Genomic DNA, 25,225 nt, shown 5'->3' with positions numbered 1-25,225 from the left:
GTGTGTGGGGGGGGGGGGGGGGTTGCATGAGGTTTGACCATGACAGACCGTTGATTAATTACCTCATAGAAAACTACGTCCGGAATTGCAGAGCACGTGGAGCCGATGTTTGCCAGGGTCTCAGCTTCTTCATTGCTAGCCCTGACGATGTGCTTCAGCTCGCAGCCTTCAAATTTGCCTTCCATCAGATTATACATCTTGCGGTAAGAGACCATGTTGTCATTGAACGCATCGCACAGGTTCATCGACTGTTGTACGAGGAGTTTCGAGTCCTCATAGATCTCCAAGTGCAAGCTTTCGCCATGCGCATACCGTGCAACAGGGCCTCATATCCGGCTTCATTGTTTGTCGGCAGCGGGAAGTTCATCTGTATAACATACTTCATCTTGTCACCCTGTGGTGATATGAGGACGACACCGGCGCCGGCGCCCGTGTTACGCTTTGAGCCATGGAGGTACATGGTCCAAGAACCCGACGTATCTGGAGTAGCCGGTGTTTGAGATTGGATCCAGTCAATGAAGAAGTCAGAGAGCACATGTGACATGATAGTTGTTCGGTTGACGTATGTGATGTTGTGTGGAGCCAACTCTATAGACCACTTCAATACTTGACCTGTGGCATCTGGATTGGTGAGTATGTTCTTTAGAGATGCTTTAGTGACGATGATGATCGGGTGCTCCGTGAAGTAATGGCGTAGCTTCTATGCTTTCATCCATACGCGTACGCCAACTTCTCATGATGCGGGTACTGCTGCTTGGCTGGTGTTAGCACCTCGCTGAGGTAGTAGACGGGGCTATGGGCTCCATGAACTTTTCCTGCTTCTTCGCGTTCGACGATGAGCACAGTAATGATGACCTAGTAGGTTGCGGCGATGTAAAGTAACATCTGCTCCCTATCCTGAGGGGTGGCGAGAACTAGCGAAGTCGATAGAAAATTCTTGAGGTTTTCGAATGGTGCTTGAGCCTCTGAGGTCCACTCGAACTCCTCCGATTTTTTCATTAGGTGGTAGAAAGGAAAAGCCTTCTCACGCAGTATGGCGATGAATCTGCTGAGAGTTGCTACCCGACCCGCCAGTTGTTGTACCTACTATAGGTTTTTGGCGGCTCCATGTCGAGGATGGCTTTTATCTTGACGGGTTTAGCTTCGATTCCTCGGGCAGAGATGAAGTACCCGAGTACTTGGCCTCCAAAGACCCCGAAGAAGCATTTCTTCGGGTTCATCTTGATATTGTAGCGGTCGAGGTTGTCGAACGTTTGCCGAAGATCGTCGATGAGCGTGGCACCGTCCCTGCTCTTGACGATGATGTCGTCAATGTAGACCTCGATGTTCTTGCCGATCTAATCCTCGAGGCAAGCTTGCATGCACTGCTAGTAAGTTGCGTCTGCTTCTTCAAGCCAAAGGTCATCGCGTTGTAGCAGAAGACACCGCACAGTGTGATGAACACGGTGAGCTCATGGTCCTCTACTCTCAGCTTGATTTAATTATAGCTGGAGTAAGCGTCGAGGAAGGATAGGTGCTCAAAACTCGCCGTGGAGTCGACGATCTGGTCGATACGTGGCAGCAGGAAGTGATCCTCCATGCAGTGCTTGTTGATACTGGTGAAGTCGATGCACATGCGCAGGATTGGGTTGGCTACCCATATGGCTTCTTTGATCTCCCAAATGATGCCGGCTTTGCGGAGCCGATTAATTTCCTCGCCGATGGCCTTACGCTTTGTGTCCGAGAAACGGCGAGTTTATGCTTGACAGGCTTGGCGTTGGGGTTGACGTTGAGGACGTGCTCAGCTAGTTCCCTGAGATACCTGGCATGTCGGATGGTTCCCATGCAAATATTTCCCAGCGCTCATGGTGGAATTCGATGAGCGAGCTTTCCTATGCGAGGGCAAGATTTGTCGACGTGTTGATAGTTTTCTTTGGGTCGGTGGGATGCACTTGCAACTTTTTTGACTCAGTGTTGACGTCAAATTGATCGGACTTGGGCGTCCAATTGTCGGTTGGGGGTAGCGTGTGGTCGACATTCACTTTCCAGCGCGTTGAGCTCCTGCTTGACCCCGAATTTGGAGCTGATCTTCGAGAAGTCTTTGTCACAGTTGTTGGATCGCTATAAGCTTCCATGGATAGTTAAGGATGTGTCATTATTTCCCGGCATCTTGAGCTTCAGGTACGCGTAGTGAGGTACGACCATGAATTTGGTGTATGCTGGCCTCTCGAGGATGGCGTGGTTCTGCGACTCCCAGTTCACCACCTCGAACTCGAGCATTTCCTTCCTAAAATTATCGGGTTTGCCAAAGATGACATCCAGGGAGATCTTGCCGACAGGTTATGCGGGCAGGGTCGTCATAATGCTGTGGAAGGCCGTAACAGATTCCTTTAGCATCTCGGGCGTGATACCCATCACCGTTAGTGTGCTTGCGAATAGGAGGTTGAGGCCGCTCCCACCATCCATGAAGACCTTTCTGATGTTGAACCCGCTGATCTGTGCTTCAACCACCAGCGCGGCATGGCCTAGCCAAGGAACTGCAGGCGGATGGTCAGCTCTGCTGAACAGTATGTTCAGTCGATGTTCTCTAGTATGTTTGCCATGGTGACTTCCACGAGGTTCAGCTCTCGCGTGAATTTCTTCAGCTCCCTTTTGGTGATTCCGGCCTTCTGGATCATGTTCATCTGCCCCCGCGACGACAGGAAAGGTTTGGGTGGAGCGCGCTGCTGAACTTGTTGTATCTAGAGCTGCGGCATAGGTGGCGGATTTGGTGTGGGTGCACCATGTGCCATCGGCTACGCATGCACGTTGGCGCATGGGTAATCGCCTCATAGAACTTTTGAAGATCGAGGAACTTTTGACATTCCTTGAGTAGGTGAGTTGACTTCTTGACGCCATCCTTTGGGTCGATATAGGAGTGCATGTAACATGGAGCATTCTGCTGCTCCGTGGCCGGAAAATCGGCCACTCGGGCGGGACGCGGCTGCAAATTTCCGTGGCTACCTCCAAATCCAATGCAATTATCGTCTCTTCGATTGTCCTGACGGTCGTCACGTCAGTCGCTGCATCGGTCAGTGTAACCAGCTGCGACCATGTCGGTATCATCGGCTGCGTTGTAGCCGCGGTCTCTCCTCTTCTTGCAGCGTTCGTTGTCGCGATCTCGTCAGTTACCCGAGTCATTCGGGTGTCTCCGATCGTCTTCATCGTCATCACTGCGCGGGCGAGGCTTTCACATGTGTTCTTCGCCATCAACCCAACTGTTCACGATTTCCATCAGCTTGGTGATGGTTTTCGGCTTCAGGTGGCCGAGCTCCTCGATGTAGGATTCCCGTCGGATGCCGCCACTGAAGGTGTCGATTTCCCTGTCGATGGAAAAATCTTCGGCTGCATTCAAGAGCTTGGTGAAGCGCCCGGTATATGAGCGCATTGATTCCTTCTGCTTCTGGTTGCACTGGCGCAATTCTTTGATTCCCACGGGCCTCTTATATGTGGCATAGAAGTTCTTCACGAAGGCGTCGACGAGGCCGTCCCAGGACTTGATGGACCCGCGTGGCAGGCCTCTTAAGAACGCGCGTGCCGAGTCCTTGAGATATAACTGGAGACACTACATGGCTACAACCTGGTTCCCTTTGTACAATATTATAGTCTGTAGGAAATCTTCTATCCACGCTCTCACCTCCTGCTGGCCGTCGTACTTGTCTACATCAGAGAGTGATGGTTTGAACCTCCGTGGTGGCATCGACTCCCGAATCTTGTAGCTCAAGCATTCGGTACCGGGAAGCTCGCCATCATACTCCTGAGATTCTTCGGATTCATCACGTTCGAAGCCGACGCATGCGGCGCGTCGGTGGCGGGCCTTGTCGACCTTGCTCTGTGTGATGTCTTCGCGGGTGTCATTGACGGGTGACCGTTGTCGGGAACCGCTACTTCGATGTGGAGATCTGTCGGGTGAACGCAAAGATTGTCGGCGGGAACCACTCCCACAACGCGGCGATTTGTCGGCTCGTGCAGGAGAATGCCGAGCAGAGCCTTTATCTTTCCTGGGCGTGATGGACTCATCCAGGATCCCGATGCTTTCCAGGGCAACCCGATGAAGCGGTACCTTAGGATCGTTGGGTGTTGGGGGATTGTTAACCAGATATGCCGCGAGGGCGCGGCTGCCCCTTCCGTTGTTTTGGGCCTGATGATGCCAGCGGTATCCATCGTCATGAAGGATTTGGAGAGGTTCGATGTGATGTCGGCTGCGTCCCTCTCCGAGAGACGCGGGATGTGCGGTCGGTACTTGCCGCGATGATGGTTGCTCTTGGAGCCGATGTTTCCGAGAGAGGAAAGATCCGCCCGACGCTCGCTCGAAAGGTCAGCCGCCCGCCGACGCCGGTCGAGTTCTACTTGCTCCCTAGGCAGCCGAACACAATTCTTCTCGAGGATAGTGTGGCCGGCGTTGATGGGGTGCCTTGCGATACGCCAAGAGGGAGTCATGTGTTATTGACCACAACATTGTGCGCTTCGTTCTACTCCTCCTGAGAGACCGTTACGGTGGTGCCGGTGTTGCTGCCGCTAGCTTTGGCATCCCTCCTTGGCCGATTGTTGTCATCGTGCCCAGTGTTGCCATCCGGAGGAATTTCGGCTCCGGTCACGGGGTCGATAGCGGAGATCTGGTAGCGCGCTAGATGCACGGTTGGCACGTGGGTGACGCTGCCAATGTTGCCGATGCTTTCCTCGCCGGAGGAGTACTTGATGCCGCATATGGAAGGGAGGGCATCCGACCCCAATTTGTGCCTGGGGTCACAGTCGAGGCAGTAATACGACGTTAGATCCGAAGAACCTGAATCGTCAGATCCAACTGACATCGTGGAAGGTTATGTGGCTACGCATGATGGCGATGCCGATGGTGATGAAGCGACCGACATGATCGGCATCGCAGGCGTGGTCGATGAAGTTGCAGCCAATAGATCGGCTGCGGTTGGCGATGAAGCAATGGACGTAGCGGCCGATGGAGCTGTCGATGCCGCATGCCCCAGGAGGATCAGGTCGGGAAGACAAAGAACTCCCCTAGCGCTGATGTTGAGGTGGACGCTCCGGATAACCAGATCCGTCCCGCCACACATACCTGAAAAGATCGAGCGCGGCGGAAGGGGTGCGGGGTGAACTCGAAGGATCCGAAGCAAATCGAATCTTCCAGGTCCGACGATGTTGGTGCCGGCGAAGACGAAGCCAACACGAATGGAGCCGACGCGATCAGAACAGCCGAGGTTGCGCTTTGAACAAGCAGGTTCCCCACAGACGGTGCCAAATGACGAGGTGGATCCTCGGCAATGCCCACCATGAGGGGTTTGGGGTTAGTGGAAGCCTTCATGTTAGCACTAAACGTTGGATACCAGACAAGCGGGAGGCGATATTTACCCAGGTCCGGGGCCCTCGTAGAGGTAATACCCATACGACATGCCTGTCTGATCTTGATTATGCATGGACTCCATTACAATGGGGCAGCCGATGGACTGTGTGGATTTGTTCTCGCCAACAGGCAAGGTGGATAGGGTTTGGTGTATGCGTAAAAGGTTGAGAGAGAGATCCGGCAACCCTCTATATAGGAGGCCAGGTCCCGAGAGTCCTTCCCGGATTCGTTTACAATACAAAGGTAATCTATCTACTTATTCCATATTTGAACCTCTCCTCATCTTGTGCTTCAAGAATTCGCCACTTTCCATCTAATCACCGTGCAACCGACGTCCTGGACCTCCTTCGGTTGCGGCACTCCAGATGGGCCCCTATTTTGCCAGACGAGGTAGGGCAATGTCGAGTGCCCGAAGGGTAATGCCCACATCACCACCATCTCCGCCTCCACGCTAAATGTAGATGAGGCATCCATGACGGCGGCGTAGAGGGCATGGTGGACGTCAGGAGGGGAAGCATTGGTGATGGCCTGCGCCACCGCTTTGACAGCTTCTGTGATGAAGTTCATGTGTCCAACATCCTCCTCTATGAGGACATACCTCTTCATCTTCTTGTCGGCTTCAGCTGCAGCTCCATGATGAGGATCAGCGCTGGCGCCAACACCAGGATAGGAAGGCAGGTAGTCGTCCTCAAGCACAACCGTGCCGTATCATATTCATGAGTGTCAGGATCTTCTACAATGGGTGTTCCCAGAGGCTCATTAGAGCCCATGGCGTTCTTGCCGCTGGCTAGGCCTAAGGCAAATATCTGCTGCATCTAGAAGTAATTGTGAATTGGCTTGTTGAGGAACTCGACGCCCTTTGGGTGAGCCTAATACAGGGGGACAAATAGCTGGTTAGCAAACATGTCATAGTTGTGCAAGTGAAGTAGTGTGCAATTGAATTAGTGTGCAAGTGAGAGGCCTAATACCGAGAAATGGCCTATGTAGTGGTTGTCGTCAAGGAGGATGTTGTGCGTTTCCTCATCCCATCCGGCGCCGCTCAGGTCCCTCAGCTTGCTGATATGGATCCACCTGGACCTCCACTTATGCAGGTGGTTATACACCTGCGTTGATGACACCTCCTGTTGGCATTACTCAAAGATCTTTTTGGCAACATCATTGAGATGCACCTCCTTAAACCCCTTCTCTTGTCCTCATGCCACTCTTGATGATGGAGCACATCCGGTTCAGAACAAAGGTGGAGAGGTAAGCTGGCCATTTCATTGTGGACTTGCCCAACTTAGCCCCCCCCCCCCCCACACACACACACACACACATATGGTGTGTGCTTTAGAAACCTTGGTCGCCTTGTGCTTGGTGTTCAAAGTTTCATCTGCCTGGTGTTGTTCGTCGACAAGCATCGAACGCAAGGGTGGCATCGGTCTCACTTCCGCGTCCTACGGGTAAGTTAGTGCTAGCTGGGTCTCAGGAACTAAGGACATGTTATCTTGGGTATCAATTAGGGCCTGCTCGAACTCATCTTGGGTGAACACCTAGGTAGTGATCATGTATAAATGCGACATCAATCAGTCAAGGTACAACGTTAATACAGTTCAGAGGTGCAAGTATAAAAGTAGATGTACATCAGAACCTTGTAAGTTGCCACCATTACAACTAGATCTAACACGAATGGTTACTATTATGACAAGCAGGAAGTGTAATTCATCTAGATCTATATATCCAGTAGGGAAACAACATACGGACGAACAACCTTCAAGCACACATCATCGGCTAGAAATCGCACCAACAGAGACCTTAATGTGCATGTAGCAATCAAGATTGAGTAAAGATGGCTATGCACTCCCTACAATCTGGCTCAGATCTACGAAATCGACCACTTCCATCAACGACATGGTCACAGATCGTACTGAGCTAGGGTTACGAGACTCACCCCCATCGGAGAAGAAACGGTTGCCGAGGTCGGAGAAGATGAAGAAGCCCGCTTACCGCCAGCGTCTAGCTCCTAGAAGGGTTGTCGCCTTCTCTTACCTTGCCGTCGATGAAGCTCTGCGTCCGCTCACAGACCTAGAATGGGGCGAAATGGAGATGAGATTTTCAGCGGTGAGCCGTGCGGTGATATAAGCCGGACAATTTGGCGGGAGGTGATGAAATTTCTCCCGCCGGCTTTTCGTGGCTCCGCACGTGCTTTCCCCTTTTCAGCCGCCTGGAGCTTGGCTCGCGAAAAACGGAGGAGTTGAGCGTTCCTCCGCGTGCATCGAAAATGGTGCTTTGAGGAGCGTGAGAGCCAAGGTTTTGAGACGGGTCGGCCTACCAAATGCGCGGATTTTGTTCAAATGGATGCGAGAAATGGGATTGTTGGCAACCAATCACGCTCTTAGGCAATAGGTGGCATCAACTATCCCTCGATGGCCATGGGCCATGTAGTATATAAGGCAGCAAAGCCAGTCAAGATCACTACCCTAGAAATCTACTGCTACCTTCATTCCAAAGTTTTAGGCTTATATTGTTTCTAGAAAGTCAAACTATGTTAAATTTGGCTAATTTTTTTTACCAAAAATCATTAACATGCAAAATACAAAATCAATATCATTAGATAGATAATGAAATATATTTTCGTATGGTATCTACAAAATGACATATTTGTTGATAGATTTTTTTAAAAGTTTGGTCAAATTTTACTTGATTTGACTTTAAAAAATATAAACCTTAAACTTTGGATGGAGGTAGTATGTAAGGACCTCTTTCTGCGCCAATGTTTATCTATATTTTCTAGGAACCTAAGGTCCACTTATTCTTCATTTTGCTCACCGCACATCAAACTACGAACTGCTGTTTATTATTCGAAATTACGGGCAAGGGCGCCTATCTTCCTAGTGATCATTTTAAATCAGGGAAAAAGTGGGGATTGAATGAAAGAGAGGGTTCACCAAATCCCCTTTCATTCCTAACCCTAGGATTTGAAAATACTTTACGAGTAAACAATACCTAAGTGATTTCTCTCAACATACAGTCTATCCATCTACAGCAATTTTTGTTTCCATACTGTTTATTTTCTTTTTTCTCTAACTTTCAGTTTCATGCGGCCTGGATGTAATAGAAGCCTAAATTGGAGCAACCGGCATCGCCACCATCACCACCTCGCCTTTCTCCTAGGCGCTAGCAGCACACTGGCCAGAGGTGGGTGTCAAGGAGGATGGACTTCCTCTCCTCGTCTTTGAGGTCTTCCTCGTTGGTGCCACGAATCCCGCGATTGCCGGGCTTCCTCGTCCCAAAGGAGGAGCAGGCATCGCCTCCACGGAGCCGACACCGCACTAGCGGCATCCACATCGGCGAGCCGCGTTGCCTCCATGCCGCCTCGTCAAGCGCGAGCCCTTGCCCTCCTCGACAAGCCGTCGGCCCGTCAAGCTCAGGAAGAAGTTGTCGCCACATAGAGGTGGCAGGAGGAGGAGTACACGTGGAAGGTTGCGGCGGTGCGCAACAGCAACGACCCCGAGCTTCTTCAAGCCCTGGCCAACTCGATGAATGACCAACGCGCAATGTCGGCGCCCCTCTCCGTCGGCATCGCGTGGTCGGTGACGAAGTCCGGCAAGTTCGTCGACCTCACGACCAGTGAAGGGACCAGCACCGCCGACGGGAGCAGGAGCAGGAGCCGCCACGACAGCGCATGCGGGAGTTGGAGGGGCTTGGCATATTGGCGCCCGTCAAGAAGGAGGAGGAGGAGGAGGAGGCGGAGGAGGAGGAGGAGGAGGAGGCGGAGAAGGCTCGCATCGACATTGAGTGGTTATGGTGTGCGAGCCAGCGCCGTTAGGTTTAAGTTTAAAGTTGCCAAATTTCGTTCAAATTTATATTGTATAACGAATAACGGAGTTTGAATGAAAGCAGCCAATTTCGATGAATTTCAGTTAATTTAAGATTTTTAAAATTTTACAACCCGTTTGGGGAGGCCAGCTGGGATGCTCTTATCTGCTTGAGACGCCAATTTTCTGCGTTTAAGTGTATGGGTAATAACCTTTGACGAGTCCTCTTCGGCAGTTCTACGTGACAGAATGGTCACTGCCATCCCATGCATGCAGGATCAACACATTGAAACAAAGTCAGCGCCTGAATAGCTGACAGTGACGGGTCTAGGTCAACATGTTGCAGTGCTCAACATTTCTTGGCAGCCGGAGCGTGCTGTGAAGTCAATTGGGCGCGCCGTGTGCGACGCGATTGGCTGCGGCCGAGAGAGATTACGAGAAGTGGCGAACTGGTGGTAACTGGATTCATGGCCGTACAGGAGCGAGAAGGTGTTCGTCGCCGTCCATATCGCTTCATGTACTTATGCCAGCCGTATAGTTTGAACTTTGAAAGTTATACATTTGCAACTAGCAAACCGCGTGAGTGTGTGTTTCAGTGTACTTCTGGGGAACAATAAAAAAAAGTGTACTTCTGGGCATATAATAACGAGAAGCGTAAGAAATCGGCGACAAAAAAAATTCTCCGTTTTCTGTCACCAAATCTTGGTTTTTTCGGGCAGGCTGCAAACTACTGCTCGACGTGCTCGTACGATCGAGCTGAATTCCACCAGCTTGCTCCTCCTACCCAAGAAATGGGCTGCCTACGCCTGCTGTTCCAGGACAGACGGAGGCGCAAGACACGGCCGGCGCCGACATCCCCGGCAGCAGCTGCCTTCAACCACAACGTGCCCGTGCCATCCGTCGCTGCCTCAAGCGCGTCGCCAGCCTGCAGCGCCACTGCGACGAGCCCGTCCGAGGCCTCCGGCGGCGCGAGGGCGGCGTCCAGCAAGTCCTCGTGCACGGGGTCGTCGCCGCGGAGCATCCCGGAGCTGTACGAGGAGAGGGGCGCGCGCACCCTGCGGGAGTTCGGCCTCCGGGAGCTCCGCGGCGCCACGGCCGACTTCAGCCCGCTACTCATGGTCGGCGAGGGCGGCTTCGGGTGCGTCTACAGGGGCGCCCTCCGCCTCCCCGGCGGGCACCCACACGGCACCGCGGTCGCCGTCAAGAGGCTCAACCCCAACGGCGGCCAGGTATCGGTCGATCGCAGCACACTTGGGAACCATCAACTGTGTCGACTCCGGAGACCAGCCACATCTAACTCCGGTCTCTGTTGTTGTTCAGGGACACAAGGAATGGCTGGCCGAGGTCCACTTCCTGGGCGTCGTCGACCACCCGAACCTGGTCAAGCTCGTCGGCTACTGCGCCGCGCAGACTGATCAAGGCCCGCAGAGGCTTCTGGTCTACGAGTTCATGCCGAACAAGACGCTGGACGACCACCTGTTCAACGCAGCGCATCCTGTTCTCCCATGGGACATCAGGTTGCAGATAGTACTGGGTGCCGCGCAAGGGTTGCTCTATCTCCATGAGGGCCTTGAGCTTCAGGTCCGGAAACAATCTGCCTTGGACACTGCCCATCACCCCCTTAGGCTTGGGTGAAGCTGATTATCTTTACCTTTGAATGAGTTCTGCTTAAAATTGAGCGACAGTAGGCAAGAATTTTTATACTGGCAGCTCTCATCATACCTGATTTATGATCTAAGCCGAAAAAAGCAGAATATTCACTAGGCATCACAGCTTTAACCATTTTACATAAAATCTTTCAATATCTGTAGATCATATACCGCGATTTCAAGGCTGCAAACATACTGCTGGATGAGGAGTTCAGACCCAAACTGTCGGATTTTGGATTAGCAAGAGAGGGGCCATCAGAAGGTCAGACCCATGTTTCTACAGCGGTATGTGCAAACTTCACCGCAGCGACTGAACTTCAGTTTGTTGCATAGACACATTCTGCATGTTTTCATATGGATCATCACTTCTGCAGTTCTAAGAAACCCATTTGGCCATTTCCTTTGAAAATTCAGGTCATGGGAACCTACGGCTATGCGGCTCCAGACTATGTCCAGACGGGGCATCTCACCACCAAGAGCGACGTCTGGGGCTTCGGAGTGGTACTCTACGAAATCCTCACAGCTAGACGCTCGGTAGAGAAAAAACGCCCCAAGAACGAGCAGAAGCTCCTCGAGTGGGTGAGGCGGCACCCTGCCGAGAGCGAGCAGTTCGGCGACATCATCGACGCAAGGCTTGAAGGCAGGTACTCCATGAGAGGAGCAAGAGAGATCTCCAAGCTAGCCGACAGCTGCCTTGCGAAGTATGCCAAGGACCGCCCCGCAATGGTGGAGGTGGTTGAGAGGCTGAAGCAGGCAATGCAGCACAAGGAGCTGGACGGACACGATGTCCGTGCAATGGAGGAAAGTTCGGTTCTTCAAGAGACACCGGCTGCGCCTATCATGGAGGATGCGGATGTGGTGTCAGCGAGGCGGCGGATGCTTCATTTGGCTGCCCTAGGTGAGAACGCAAATGCTCGTGCCAGGAGAAGACTAATGCTCATCAGGGCTGCTGCTGCTGCTCCAACGTGATACTGCCATCGTTGATGCTCTTGACTTTGAACATTTTTTTGTTTTTTTCTGGGAAACAAAAATCCCATTGATTTTGTTGTTTTGTTTTTTATATACCTTTTTCTTTCTTCTAGGATATCAAATTTTGTAGACTTGATAATAATATCCCCTTGATAATGATATATCAGCATCCGAGGTGCCCTAGCCCCCTACAAGTGCTTCTCCTCACGCCACTTTGAACAGATGTTGTCTGGATATGCATCCCCTCTCGAAAAAGCCCGTGCCACTTCTCCTCGTTCCACGATCTTCTCCATCACCGCCACTACTACTCCTCAGCCATCGCCAGTCGCCACCCGGATTTGACCACCGTCCTCAACAGGCATGGCCACACCAACCAATAGATCGATCAACATGTGATCGCACTCCTCCTTAGGGGCGGCAGTGGGAGCCCTAGGACCGTGGGATCCTGGACAACGGTCAAGTTCATCAGACACCTACTGCCTCATGATTTTGGTACATTCAGTCAGCATACCGAAAGGAAAATTTAGACAGGTACAGCCTACAGCTGGCTTCTTTGTGTACCTTTTATGGTTCATTTTGTTCAGCATTATAATATCCATTTGTGTGCACATAATACAGTTAAAATATTAGAGAAACAAAAAAATTGTGCGCACCAAATAGGGTTTAAATATTACAGAAACGGAAGATGTGCTCAAACGACTAGACTGCAACATACGTAGTAGAATTTACAAGAGACAGCTACAACTCTATACTTCCTACTTCCAGTAAAGTATTGCAATGGACCCCTGTGCAGTTTATATACGATTATTTAAACTCAACATTCTATACTCAACTAAGGGAATTAACTTTCAGTTACTTTTTTACTTACAAAGCATGGCAGTATGAAGAATGACATATCAAGGCTTCCATCAGATCGCACGTTAGCACCATGATCTTAGAACTATTGAAACAACAAATACTTTGCTCCAAGAGCAATCCAAAAGAAAAAATCTGATCAGCTACCAATATTACATTTGTGTAACGAATTCAGACACCAAACAAAAAAGGAACAGCATGAGTCCATTAGAACACAATATGCACTCAAGAAGATTTAGTATAGCATTCACCAATCAGTTCATTTTTACTGCAATGACAGGGCACAATTTAGACTCACAACACAAAGTACCCTATAATTTAGGCAATATACCACCAGGTAAGTACTCATTACATCTCAAATGCTACCATCTCGTACCAGACAGCTAGCCAAGGCATAACCAGTGACAAGAACTTGATTAGAAAGTAGTACCCTAAAGAAGGTAACAACAGAACATTTTACTTCTGAAGACAGGAACCACAGATCATCACCGCAGTCTCCTGGCTTCACGCTCCGACTCAAGCAGGGTGAGGATGTCACCCTCGCGGACAGGGCCCTTAACATTCCTCATGATGAGACGGTTCTGGTCATCAAGGAACTTCACTCTGACCTGGGTCACCTGACCCCTGGATCCAGTGCGGCCCATCACCTTGACCACAACAGCAAGCTTGACCTGGGTATCCATACTGCACAAACACAAGGCTCTGGATTAGGCAAAAGAATAACTGCAGTTTAAAGCAGCTAATTTACATTCCATAGCACATAATTTAACCGCATGTAAATGCACAAATGTAAACACTGAAAGAAGAAAGTACATAAGGTTATGTACAATGGGAAGTGCTAAGAGGGGCACTTTGAAAAATAAACCAGTTTTTGTCTAAGCACCAGTGCTTATTTGTACTACATAGATGCCTAACTAGGCACCTCTCATGTATAAATAAGAACCAGTGCTTAGAAAAAGTTTGGTTTATTTTTCTAAGCATCTCCCATTGTACATGGCCTAAATCTAATTGGTGCAATTCAAATGGTGACCAGTTATTCAAGAGATGATAAGCCAATGAGCACATAGCAATTGACAATTATATTGCTGGTAGTAGACCCGCATCAAGGTACACCTTAACCCTCCGTGAATGATACCCTCAAAACAGGAAACACGTTTAGAGCCAAACACATAAAGATTAACCACCGTAATCATGATTTTACAATGCTACCAATTCATCTTTGAGACACAATATTCAACCATCAAGAACTCGTCACCGAAATGCCCCGAAGGAGACCACACATTTGCAACTACGAATCCGAGGCTTACTTGAGATCTAGGCAGTTAGAATTCAGCTCCACACAAACCTAGAGGGATTAAGCTTAACAGCCCGGCATAACAAGTAAAAAAAAGAACCATCTCCCCGGATCATTAGCGTGCCAATAACAAAAACAGATCGGAACCTAAACTCCCAATGAAGCTACGGGACAGCATCAACACACAACAACTAAATCGCCTGCAGCATCGCCGCTCGTCGTCTCTAAGGTGCAAAGGTAACTCCATGATGTGGAGTATGAGAACAGGGAGGGGACCCGAACCTTTCGTCGTTGGTTGGCACCGGAGATTGCTGCTGCACTGACGGCGACGACGAAGGCGGCGGCGCGAGTAGAGCGTGGGGCGAAAACCCTAGGGTGCCGCTTCGTGTACTTATAGAAGCTAGAACTGCAAGCCGATTTAGGGTCGTGGGCTGTAAGCGAGTTGATGATTTGTTGGGCCAAGAGCCCAGAATAGATTATTGCTTTTTCTTCAAATTTCCTGCAAAACAAATTTAGGATAAGGCATTTTTATCACGGTATTTTGATTCACAACTTTAACCACTAATATGTATCAAATTATGTGAAATAGTACTATATAAATGGAGAGAACCAATTTTTTGTGGGATGGTTAGGACTTAGGAGGGCACTTTGGCGTCTGTGGTTATTTCAACAATCTCAAGATACGTAGATCAACTTTTAGACTCATTATCTTGGAGGTGCTTACAGGGTAGAGTAAAGTGTGTGTGCGTTCATAGAGGTAAGTGTATGTATGTATTTGTGGGCTTCTGCGTCTATATATTTACACAAATTTTATGAATATATTATAAGAGCATATCACAACGAAAATCTCAAATGTAGCCCATGCTACATGTAGTCCAGTTTTGTTTTCCATTTTCAAACTTGTAATTTTTTATTACTTCAAAGTTTCAGAAATTTTAAAAAAATACATAGACATGGAGAATGTTGTAATTTATCAGTGTGTAAATTTTCAAATTGAAAGATATTATATTTTTCCCTTAGTAAAAATAAGAAAGTTTCACAAAATGACAAAATCTAGATTGTAGTGTATTGTTCATTATTGTTCACCAACGATGAAATCAAGATTTTTTATATTTGTTGAGCCCAAAAAACAACATATTTCATTCTGAAAATTTAACATTTGTAGATTACAATATTATCTATATCACAATATATTATTAACGTTTTCAACATGTTTAAAATAAAAATTTCATAGATTCATAAAAGGCCTGCATGTAGCCTGAGCTACAAAAGTCCATTCTCCATATCATAATCAAAGTTGTAAGTTGCTGATCTACAAAATTTAAGGGCGCCTTATATTTTAGGACGAAGAAGGTATGAACTTCGCGTTTTTTTTGTGTAATAACTAACTAATAAGTATTGTACTAAATCCGAGTCAATTAAAAGAGACCGGGGGAGTAATACCCATGCGTTGCAAACTTGCAATAGAGCACGAGGTTAACAGAAAAAGGTCCCGAGGCCAACTTTTCCATCAAAGGCGACCGATGATGGCTGCATATTCACTTTCGGCTCCCATTGTCATGATGTGTGTGTTCTCTAGCTGGCTCTCTAGTATCACTCGTAGTTGTCCTAAAATGATAAATGGCAGCATCCATCGCATTCTGTCCCATGACGACTTGTACTTACTTCTAAGTAGACCCTCAACTGATCAACTAGATGTTGAGGTTTCCACGAAAATTCAAAAACAGAGAAAGGTAATCAACATCTCAATCAGCGTCCTCTTCAGTAGTGTATACTGTAATGTAGTGCCATTATAACAATGGAATGGACAGTATGGTTCCTTTCATAAACAACGGTATTAATTTGAAGTTAACAGGAAATTGAAATCAAAGAACTACACAAGCCTGCAGAAGCAGGTCATCGCACACACAAATCAATTCTCTGCAATGGGAAAGGCTGATCCAATCTTGTTGTTACCCATACGGTAGCACTTGACGTTCACTGTGTATGGGCCAATATTGACGCGGTTATCCTCCCCTCCCATATAGAAGCACAGCGTGTAGAGTGCCAGTTCAAACTCAGGGCTAACACCAATCAAGCTGCTTGATACTGATTTCAGAACACCATGCCACTCAAACTGAACGGTGAGTAACTGTGTCTCCGAATCAGGCTGTCAAAACGAGAATGGAACATGTTAGCTCAATTACTTACACCATACACAAGTATATCTTATGAACTAGACTATGCACTCACCGATTCCCCACGGCGTCTTGGGAATATGTAACCTTTGTAGTCCACATTTCCCTTGGCTTCTTCCAAATAAAACTGCAAGTTAGACATGGAGTTTTAGTCGGATGTAATTACGTAAAAGGATACGAGTCTCCTGATGTATTAGAGAGGGCTTACCTGAATCCAGTTATGGAAGCCTGAGACCTCATTCTCTCCTTGTCTCTCTCCCTTTATTTCACCAACAAACACATGCTCAAATGCAGAAGAGCAGCTAGAGTTGCCACATCTTCCATACAAGTTAAACCAAAGGGATGTCAACATTGTCTTGAAGTCATCGTAGTCTTGAGATGCGACTCCCTTCATCACTAAATACTGATGCAAGTACTTGATCGGCGCTGTCCTGGCAATCTCTTCAATAAATGCTACTTCTTCATGCTTTTCCTGCTGAGTAACAACTTCTTTGTACCCTTGGTGTGGATTGTAATTATCAAGAAGCGCACAGAAGCGGGAGTACGTGGGCTTGGTAAACACATCATCGCCTAGCCAGCTGAACAAGTTTCCATATGCCATATCATCCTTCTGATAGACCTTCTTTCCCTCTCCACAGTCAATTCTGTAGTCCTTACCAGGAACAAGACGGTTCATATCAAGCTCCCACAGCCGGCTACATGCTTCGGACAAGCTGTTGAGCTCCTCCCTGGTAGGCTCTAGATTTAGACCATTGTGGATCCGACCAACATCTTCAGAGTACTCTTGTTCGGATGGTGGCCTTTTGTATGCATTCCATGCTTCAGACTGTATCAAGTAGTTATGTAGGAGCTCAGAATTCAGACAGGATAAGAAGCTTCACAATATACTAGTATAGTACCATCATGACCTCTTACCAAAGGGACTCTACCGATTACGATTAGTTCATATATATTGGGGTGGAGATAACAGTGGTAAACGCAAATCCAACTATAAATGCTCAGAAAAATTGAAAAATATTCCTGGTGTTGGGTTATTGTTAGCTTCTATTTTGATGACGGGTAGGCTCAAATATGATCTCCATAGCTTTCAAACACTAATTTCTTAAGAGTTAGCAACAGTGACAGGAAAAGATAATGGAAATGCATTTCAGAAAATCATATATTATGCCATACATAATCTATTTATTTGAGGCTAAGAAGAGTAGTAAACTTGTGATTGATGTTTATAACTGTTGGATGAGACCGATTGAAAAAATATTAAGCTACCTAAACACTAACATAATCAGATAGAAATGTATAGGATATTTGCAACAAACTAGACTGATTTTTAGGTGACTAAAAGCGAACCTGTTGCGGCCTTCCATGCTTCTTTTTCTCCCCTACTGTTTCCCAACCTTCATCATTTGTTTCTTCTCCCTCCTAAAATCCCAAAATTCAGAGAACATAGTAAGAAGTCCATCACAATTTCGAACTAATAATGAAAGCACTAGAATACAATCAGAAGAACTATAACACATTTCCAATTTCCTACTGTGGTAGATCCACAAATACATTGTACTGTATCAGAGAAAAACATTCGCTCTTCGGCATAACGCACAGATATTACTGCATCCTATGACTAAACATCAGTTCAACTGCCCAAATTCATGTATAGAAAAGGTGGAACACAGCAGAGCAGAAGTAAACCTGTTGCTGCCTCCTGTTTGCTGGCGCCTGCTGCTGCGGCGGCCGGACACCATCCCTCCTGTCATCTCCCTGGTACTGCCGAAATAAAGCCCAAGGCAACTACATCAGCATACTCCAACCCAAGCGCCCAACAAGGCAACTACATCAGCATACTCCAACCCAAGCGCCCAACACGGAGATTCAAAGATATGAACTGAAAGTATCCCTAATTGTGTGAGCAGCAAACCTGGCTTTGACCTCCACCATGCGCGGAGGTTTGCTGCTGCTGCTGCTTCCGGCCGTCCGCTCTCTCCCAGCCATCATGCTGAATGCAGTTAGAAAATGAAATCAGCAGCTGCTAATCATACATAGTAAACTAACGCGAATTCTGAAGTGCCGTCTGCCGAAGAAGCATGTGCAAAACCGTGCAGCCAAAAAGGGCAGCACTCACCTGCCTGGAGGGCCGAGAACCCCGGCGCTCCTCCTCCGGCTCGCCGCCCTTCTTGTCGGAGACCACCTGCCAGAACCAAATTACCAAAACCGTCCAGGATTCCCAGACAGACCATCAGTTCCACGCCATGGTCTGGCATAATCCGCAATTGCGCGAACAGCCGTCGCGGGCGCACCTCGGCCCACGTGGAGCGGTCCCGATCCTCGCGGCCCTCCTGCTCCTCGGCGTCCTCAGCAGCGGGGCGCTGTCTCCTCGGCGCCTCGCCGTCGCCGCCGCCGTCCAGGGCGTCGATCGCCGCTTTGGCCAAACCCTTGATGAGCCCCTCCATGGCGAGAAGCTGGAATGGATCCGACTGGCTGTTGGGATCTGGGAGATGAAGATTGAAGAAGGCGGGCGGGCTGGCACGGGGATTAGTGCGGCGTGAGTGGGACTAATTGGGTGGTTGAAAAAGGGTTTGGACGTGGTGATCGCGGATCGGGCTGGTCGGTGGCGGTGGGCTGGAGCAATCAATGACGACGCGGATTGGCCGACGAGTGCCCCGGTCTGACTGTCTGTAGGGTCTGTTTGGATAGGAGCCCCGTGCTGCCAAGCCAAATAATTGGCGTTAACCAAGTTGCTGGCTATCGTTTGGATTGAAGCCTAATATTTGGTATGCTCAGGCTGCCATCAGCTTTCTAGTATACAATTTTGCGCCCATGAATTGGCAAGATGGGGGCGGTGAAAAGGTACGCCAATATTTTGGCTAGCCCATACGTTGGCAGGGCTAACATTGGCGAAAACCAAACACACCCTAATTACCCGTCGTTGCCGACAGTCAGTTCAGTTCAGCCAGCGTATCGCGCTGGCACAGACGACCCAAGCTTTGCAAGTTGCGACAACTGCGACGGGCCAGCCAGGAAGTTTAGATCGTCAGGAGTATTGGGCCAGCCAAGCCCATTTAAGCAGTCTTCACGCCAGGTCGTACATTACACGCCCTTAGTGTTTGGGGAGCGCTCAGCGTCGCGCGACGGATGGGAGCTCAATAATCGGTCGTCCTCCGCGCCGTACGTTCGCGATCGGACGCTCAGAATCAACCGCGGTGTATGTTTTGCATTTTGCCCCTCAATTATCTGAGACTCGACCCGCAGTCCCAATCTCTCCATATAAAACCAAATGGTATCTTGCAATTTAACTCCCTCAGTTCTTGCAAAATCAACCCGCAGTCCTACGTTTCTCCTCTTAAACCAAAATGATGTATAACTTTGACTTCGTCATCTCAATATTTACAACAAATATGCTACCTTATTACAACAACAAAATTCACCCGTGTATACAAAAAAAAAATTCTATCACAATAAAATGTCCCGGCATTTCTACAAAAAATAATGTTACAATAAAGTGATTAAACCAACAATTTTTTCTGCATATCTATTTACAACAAAACTTGCAAACACTATTCGCAAAAGCCGTAGACAATTACAATAAAAATCTATATGCCACCGTGCTGATTTGTCCCTAGGGTAGAGGGTGTTACAATAAAAATAGTCACCCCGTATACAAAAAAAATATTCTTTTACAACAAAAAGTCACAACATTTTTTAAAAATAATGTCACAATAAAGTGCTTAAACCAACAAATTGTTTGTTGGAGATCGATTTACAACAAAAGTAGCAAATATTATTAACAAAAACCGAAGTCTATTACAACAAAAATCCATATGTTTACAAAAATAGAAAAGAAAATATTAATTTGCTACATATTGAATTACAACAAAAGTCACCAACTTCTTTTACAAAAATTCACAGACGATTACAATAAAAAAATCAATATGTTTGCAAAATGATGGAAAGTGGTCAAGCGACATTTAATTTGCTACAGATTGAATTACAACAAAAGTCACAAACTCTTTTTATAAAGGTGTCGAACGATTACACAAAAGTCTATATATTTGCAAACACTGCAAAGTGGTAAATTAACAATTAATTTGCCACATACTGAATTACAACAAAATCCACCAACTATTAATACAAAAGTCAAAAACGATTAAATCAAAAAAAAAATGTTTGCAAAACACTGCAAAGTGGTCAAGCAAAATTTATTTGGTACATATTAAATTACAACAAAAAACACCAACTATCTTTACAAAAAGTCACACATGAATACAACAAAAATTAGATGCAAAAGAAGCGAAGCAGTGCACCAGCAAATTGGTCTCTATGTGTGTTCAGTGCTGGGCCAAATGGACGAACACGAGATGGGCTATGCGGGCAAACTGCTAATGGGCCAAATTCCAGGCAAGCCAACGAGCCGCGGGCCCAGCAGCGACGCGAAACCGAGCGACCAGCCCGGTGTAAGCGCGCGGAGCGAGAGCAACCGATCGGGCGACGGGATCGGTCACCCGATTAGAAGTGTTTTCCTTAGTATTTCCGATCGATAGCCTCATTGTGAGCCTAGTCTATGTTGTTCATCGTGTCAATGTTAAACCTTCTTGGTGCGTAGTGCGTACAATACAATAAGTCAAAGACATCACATTACAAGCAACTTACTACCTCCGTCCCGGTTCACAGGGCTTGCACGTATTTCTAGATCGTAAATTTAATCAACATAATACAAAATATATATTATAAAATATATATCATTAGAAAGCTTAGATGTTCTATTTTCTAATGATATAATTTTTGTACTATACAATAGATATTATGTTGGTCAAATAGGTAACCTAGGGATACGCGCAAGCCCTGTGAAATGGGACGGAGGGAGTACATGAAGTGTCAATGGTAGCAGAGTAAAATACCCATTTAGAACTCGTTTAATTCTCGCGTATCTTTCGAGTTGGAGGGGAAATTCTTGGTCCACCCAACGCTCCCGGAAACCCCGAACAACGCGTTTACCTCTATGGTATCTGCAAGTTTCTTCATAACCCATCCAGAGAATCCCCCTCCCTCCAATCAAACACGAACCAACATTTAATCCCCACACGCGGCCCAGACCTCGTATTTCTTTGGTGAAAAGCAAGTGAGGCGATGACGCGGTCTCAGACAACAGCAGGCGACGACACGGACACCAACCTAGGGATGCCACCTACGGCCACCATCTCCGGCGAAGGAAGCGCCTTCTCTCTGGTGAGTTCACACGCCTCTTCCCCTCCCCTCATTGCTAACCTGATAGGGTTTCTTGGTTGTCGCTGTCATCCGCCTCTCGTGCTCCCAGTAGCTCCCCGGTTTTGTTTCTTTCACAAGGTCATTGGTACCCTACAGCCACCAGCGGTAATATGAGAAGGCGATGTTACCGGCGAACAACAATGCCCACATAAATGTGTGTGTGGTAGATTGGATAGGCTGCAAGTCTCACCGGTTGCCAAGCCGCCACCCGTTGCTACTAGGTGATCCAAAAGACCGACGCTCCTTCCACCAAACCAAAACCATGATAGGGTTTAGTCGATGACCAAGGCGGCGTCGAAGGCCATACCCCTAATCCTCCATCATTGGAACTATGCAAGCAACATGTCCGGTTGAGGGTACCCACGACCAATAGAACCAAGTTGTGGTTCTGCTGCCATGTTGTCGTGTACATGTCTAGTCTATAATCGTTGGCAAGCCACAACCACTTGGGAGTTGAGATCATGTGTCGCCTACGCAATTAGGAACATGTGTACACCTCTGAGTGCTACGATGAACGATTAAGACCCCGCTACCACTGTCAACCACACACGCTTTGCCTCCTGACAGCAAAGAGGAGGAACGGATGTGGATACAGTATGGTGACAATGTCTAGATCCCATGTTTGTCGCCCTATGGATGACACGGGGGCTCGGCCTAGTTTTTTCGGAGCGACGTGTTCTCAATAGATCTCTAATCATGTTTAGTCTAATTTTTATTCATTTTTTAGGGAATCCAATTTTTTTTCGTGTGTTACCGTTGGAGTGTTTTAGTGGTAATAACATTTAAATGTTTTCCATTACCATTTTTGGGGCTTTCAGGCTAGGCTTTGGGCCTCAGGCTTTTATGTAAGGCAAGCTTACGCTTGAATTATGGTAAATTTTTGGGCTTTGGGCTGGGCTTGAAAACGCCCGACTATCACAAGGACAAGGAAGGCCCGTCCATGTTTCCTATTGTTCTGTGTCTTCCAAAGTTCCAAGGAATATGATATCTGTGAACAACAATATGTTTTGCAGATATTTAAAGCATTTTTATTTAAATTGTCTATTGCACTAGCAACTGATTTTTTAAATATTTTATTCAACTAGTATACCATTCTTAAATCACAAAGTGTGGTGCGGTTCAAGAGAAACATATGGGCGATTTTTTTAAAATAATACGAATTAATTATTTAATTCTAGGACTATCACGCGTTTTCAAAAATTTCCAATAGTGTGACTCGGTCGGCCTGTAGTAGGCCGATCGGGTGTCGGCTGCGGTCTCACTCCACATTGTCAAACTCGTTGGTCGATAGCTGACCAACTGGACAGCTACAAACCAACTGGCCTGCTACAAACCAACTGGCCTGCTCATACCCGATTATTTGCATCGTTTGCATGACGTTTAGGGTTAGCATGGGTATAGCTGAAGGCACTTATGGCGCCATTTTTAAACGCTACAACATACTGATACATAGTTCATACATAATGTCTGATACATATGTGATGCATACATAAATGTCTGATACATAGATACATAAATGTTTGAGACTATGGACGGCGTCTGGGGTTTCGTGGGGGCGGCGTAGCACGAGGTGTCCAACCGAACCTGTCCGGGGCCCTGGTTATGCGTGCAGGGATCTAGGACCCGGACTCGGGGTCGTACAGTGTCTCCTGTGTGGGCTCTGGTGGAGGAGGCTGCATACCGACATAGTTCTGCTGCGTGCTGTAATACTCCATGTGCTCAGGATCCTGATCACTAGCTCCCCATGAAGGATTGGACGCAGTGTGCTGCGTGTATCCTGTGCCACGAAACATAAGTGATGTCAAACTAAGTGGAGTATAGTCTACTACCTCTGGTCACATTTAATTGACGCGGAACAACATTGAGTGCATGCTAGATTTGGCACCCCTCGGCGTCGATTTAATCCGAACGGAGGGAGTATATGGAACACAATATATATAATAGTACATACCCTGTGTGTATCCTGCTCCCCCCATGAAAGGGGCCTGCTGCTGCCACTGGTCGAAAGCAGCTTGCTGTTGATAGTCGTCGAACAAATCGTGCTGCTGGTACTGAAAGACGTCGACGGAAGGAGTGTGCTGCTGCTGCCACGACGAACCTCCTGCATGGTCAGGAGGTGGTGGTCTGGGTGTCGGCGTCGGTGTGAGACGTGGCCGTGATCCGTGCTGCTGGTACTAAAAGTCGTCGATGGAAGGAGTGTGGTGCTGCCACGGCGAACCTCCTACCCGGTCAGGAGGTGGTGGTCTGGGTGTCGCCGTCGGTGTGAGACGTGGCTGTCGCTGCTGCTGTGTGGAGGGCCGCGGTGGAAGAAAGCATGCAGGAAAGAGAGAATGGAAGAAGAGAGGAGAGAGGAGGAAGAAGAAAGAATAAAGAAGAAAAGGGTGGCCGGGGGAGCGTCTGCGCGTGGCTGAGCGAGGGCGTCTGCGCGTGGCCGGCAGTCTGCGGCCGCGTAATGGAGATGCCTCGCGTGGCGCGCGGCCGTCACCTACCTCTGCGCACGAAGTAATGGCGATGCCACGCGTGCCACGGCCATCGCTTGCCTCTGACCTATATAAACAGAGGCGCGCACATCTCATATCCTCTCACACTAAACTCTAGCCGCCGCACAACCTCCACCGTAGCGCCGCTGCCGCTCAACCTCCACCTTTGCCACCATGAGCAGCGCTGGCCGCGGCCAGGCTGCCGCGCCTCCACCTCCACCTCCCACTCCATCTCCCCGGCCTCGAGCTTCGACGAGAAGTTCGACGACGACATCACCGACGACCTCCTCGACCCGGTGAGGGACGCCAAGGCCCTGGCTGAAGCGGAGAAGGAAACAGAGGAGGAGCGGGCGGCCCACGCGGCGTTCGACGCCGAGATGGAACGCCGCATGGTGGCGTCCGCCGCAGCCGCAGAGGACGACGACTCCAACATCTCATGGTCTTCCGATGATCCTGATGCGCCTACCCCGGATGAGAAGGCGGCGGAGCAGATGGCGTTAGTCGACTCCTTCGAGACGCTCAAGGACAACGCCGCGAACGCGAGGCTGCGGCAGTGTCTGCTAAAGGACGCGGCGGCGCACCGAGCCCTAGCTGCCGCACGGCAGGCGGCGGAGAAGCAGACGAGGGAGAGATGCAACGATGGGGCCGGGCCGCCGGGCAACAAGTAGTCTAGGTTTCTACAACTACTTTGTATTTCTATGTAGTAGTTTCTATGCTTTTTAAATATGTTTCAAATCTAAAAATAGATCGCTCCACTGGAAGCACACCCAGGCAGAAACGGATGCGTAGACAAAATATATCCGCGGGATGACGCAAACGGATGTTCACGACCACTTTTAAACATCCAAATAACGTCGATCCCTTAGTGCCGTAGCGGAACAACGGAGATTCACATGGATCATGCACCTAGGTAGAGCTAGCTAGCTGGTTTAGTTGAGGAAAAAGAAAATAGAATAGGATCAATGATGTACATGCATACAGCGCTGAAATTAGTAACTTCTATGCTGCCGCTGCACTGCACCACGTAGAAATAATGGGATCAGCTGTTCCGAGCCAGGCTCGCTAGCTACGTAAATGTGTGCTAATTAGCCGTAAGCCCGGACTGTAATACAAATTAGAGGTGGTCGGCTGCTAGCTGGCCGATCGGCACCTAGCTGACCGATGGGTATGCTCGCCGATCGGTCCGGAGCTATCCAATTTTTGACACTGCGCACGAGAACTACCCGGCCGACAGCCCAAATCGCTTCCGGTAGGCCGATCGGTCGACTAGAAACCGACCAAGTCACATATCTGAAAATAATTCAAAACGCTGATTTTTCTAAAAATTATAAAAAAATCGTATTATTTAGAAAAAATTCGCAAACATATGTGGCA

At 48.3% G+C, this 25,225-nt stretch overlaps 3 protein-coding genes across 4 annotated transcripts; 1 reads left to right on the top strand and 2 right to left on the bottom strand.

The window, feature by feature from the left end:
* The first annotated feature begins 9,859 nt into the window (after nt 1–9,859).
* Nucleotides 9,860–11,983, top strand: LOC127335787 (probable serine/threonine-protein kinase PBL19). Its single transcript, XM_051362519.2, has 4 exons — nt 9,860–10,400; nt 10,492–10,752; nt 10,983–11,105; nt 11,235–11,983. The coding sequence occupies exons 1-4, from the start codon at nt 9,963–9,965 to the stop codon at nt 11,787–11,789; spliced, it is 1,377 nt and encodes a 458-aa protein (XP_051218479.1). The 5' UTR covers nt 9,860–9,962; the 3' UTR covers nt 11,790–11,983.
* An 881-nt stretch (nt 11,984–12,864) lies between these two features.
* Nucleotides 12,865–14,374, bottom strand: LOC127335786 (small ribosomal subunit protein eS28). Its single transcript, XM_051362518.2, has 2 exons — nt 14,221–14,374; nt 12,865–13,328 (listed from the first exon to the last, which is right to left on the bottom strand). Exon 2 carries the CDS (start codon nt 13,325–13,327, stop codon nt 13,130–13,132), a length of 198 nt encoding a protein of 65 aa, XP_051218478.1. The 5' UTR covers nt 13,328; nt 14,221–14,374; the 3' UTR covers nt 12,865–13,129.
* A 1,298-nt stretch (nt 14,375–15,672) lies between these two features.
* On the bottom strand, nt 15,673–18,748 carry LOC127335785 (uncharacterized). Of its 2 annotated transcripts, none has more exons than XM_051362517.2 (8): nt 18,407–18,748; nt 18,232–18,297; nt 18,028–18,105; nt 17,802–17,870; nt 17,463–17,534; nt 16,324–16,941; nt 16,171–16,242; nt 15,673–16,087 (listed from the first exon to the last, which is right to left on the bottom strand). In XM_051362517.2, exons 1-8 carry the CDS (start codon nt 18,557–18,559, stop codon nt 15,851–15,853), a joined length of 1,365 nt encoding a protein of 454 aa, XP_051218477.1. In that variant the 5' UTR covers nt 18,560–18,748; the 3' UTR covers nt 15,673–15,850. The 2 variants fall into 2 exon arrangements, with proteins under 2 accessions (XP_051218477.1, XP_051218475.1); XM_051362515.2 differs by having other exon boundaries at nt 17,802–17,876; nt 18,407–18,747.
* Nucleotides 18,749–25,225: the final 6,477 nt, after the last annotated feature.

This window comes from Lolium perenne, chromosome 2, assembly GCF_019359855.2.
Source record: "Lolium perenne isolate Kyuss_39 chromosome 2, Kyuss_2.0, whole genome shotgun sequence".
NCBI classification, from domain to species: domain Eukaryota; kingdom Viridiplantae; phylum Streptophyta; class Magnoliopsida; order Poales; family Poaceae; genus Lolium; species Lolium perenne.
This window is presented reverse-complemented; position numbering and strand designations above follow the sequence as displayed.

What these genes read in the sequence shown, in the direction of transcription:
- LOC127335786 (XM_051362518.2), bottom strand. Translation starts at nt 13,327, where the DNA reads ATGGATACCCAGGTCAAGCTTGCTGTTGTGGTCAAGGTGATGGGCCGC.
- LOC127335787 (XM_051362519.2), top strand. Translation starts at nt 9,963, where the DNA reads ATGGGCTGCCTACGCCTGCTGTTCCAGGACAGACGGAGGCGCAAGACA. An exon ending in TCAACCCCAACGGCGGCCAG is followed by an intron (nt 10,401 to 10,491) that starts GTATCGGTCGAT and finishes GTTGTTGTTCAG; the next exon opens with GGACACAAGGAATGGCTGGC. An exon ending in AGACCCATGTTTCTACAGCG is followed by an intron (nt 11,106 to 11,234) that starts GTATGTGCAAAC and finishes TTGAAAATTCAG; the next exon opens with GTCATGGGAACCTACGGCTA.
- LOC127335785 (XM_051362515.2), bottom strand. Translation starts at nt 18,559, where the DNA reads ATGGAGGGGCTCATCAAGGGTTTGGCCAAAGCGGCGATCGACGCCCTG. An exon ending in ATGGTGGAGGTCAAAGCCAG is followed by an intron (nt 17,877 to 18,027) that starts GTTTGCTGCTCA and finishes TTATTTCGGCAG; the next exon opens with TACCAGGGAGATGACAGGAG. An exon ending in GCTTCCATAACTGGATTCAG is followed by an intron (nt 16,243 to 16,323) that starts GTAAGCCCTCTC and finishes TCTAACTTGCAG; the next exon opens with TTTTATTTGGAAGAAGCCAA.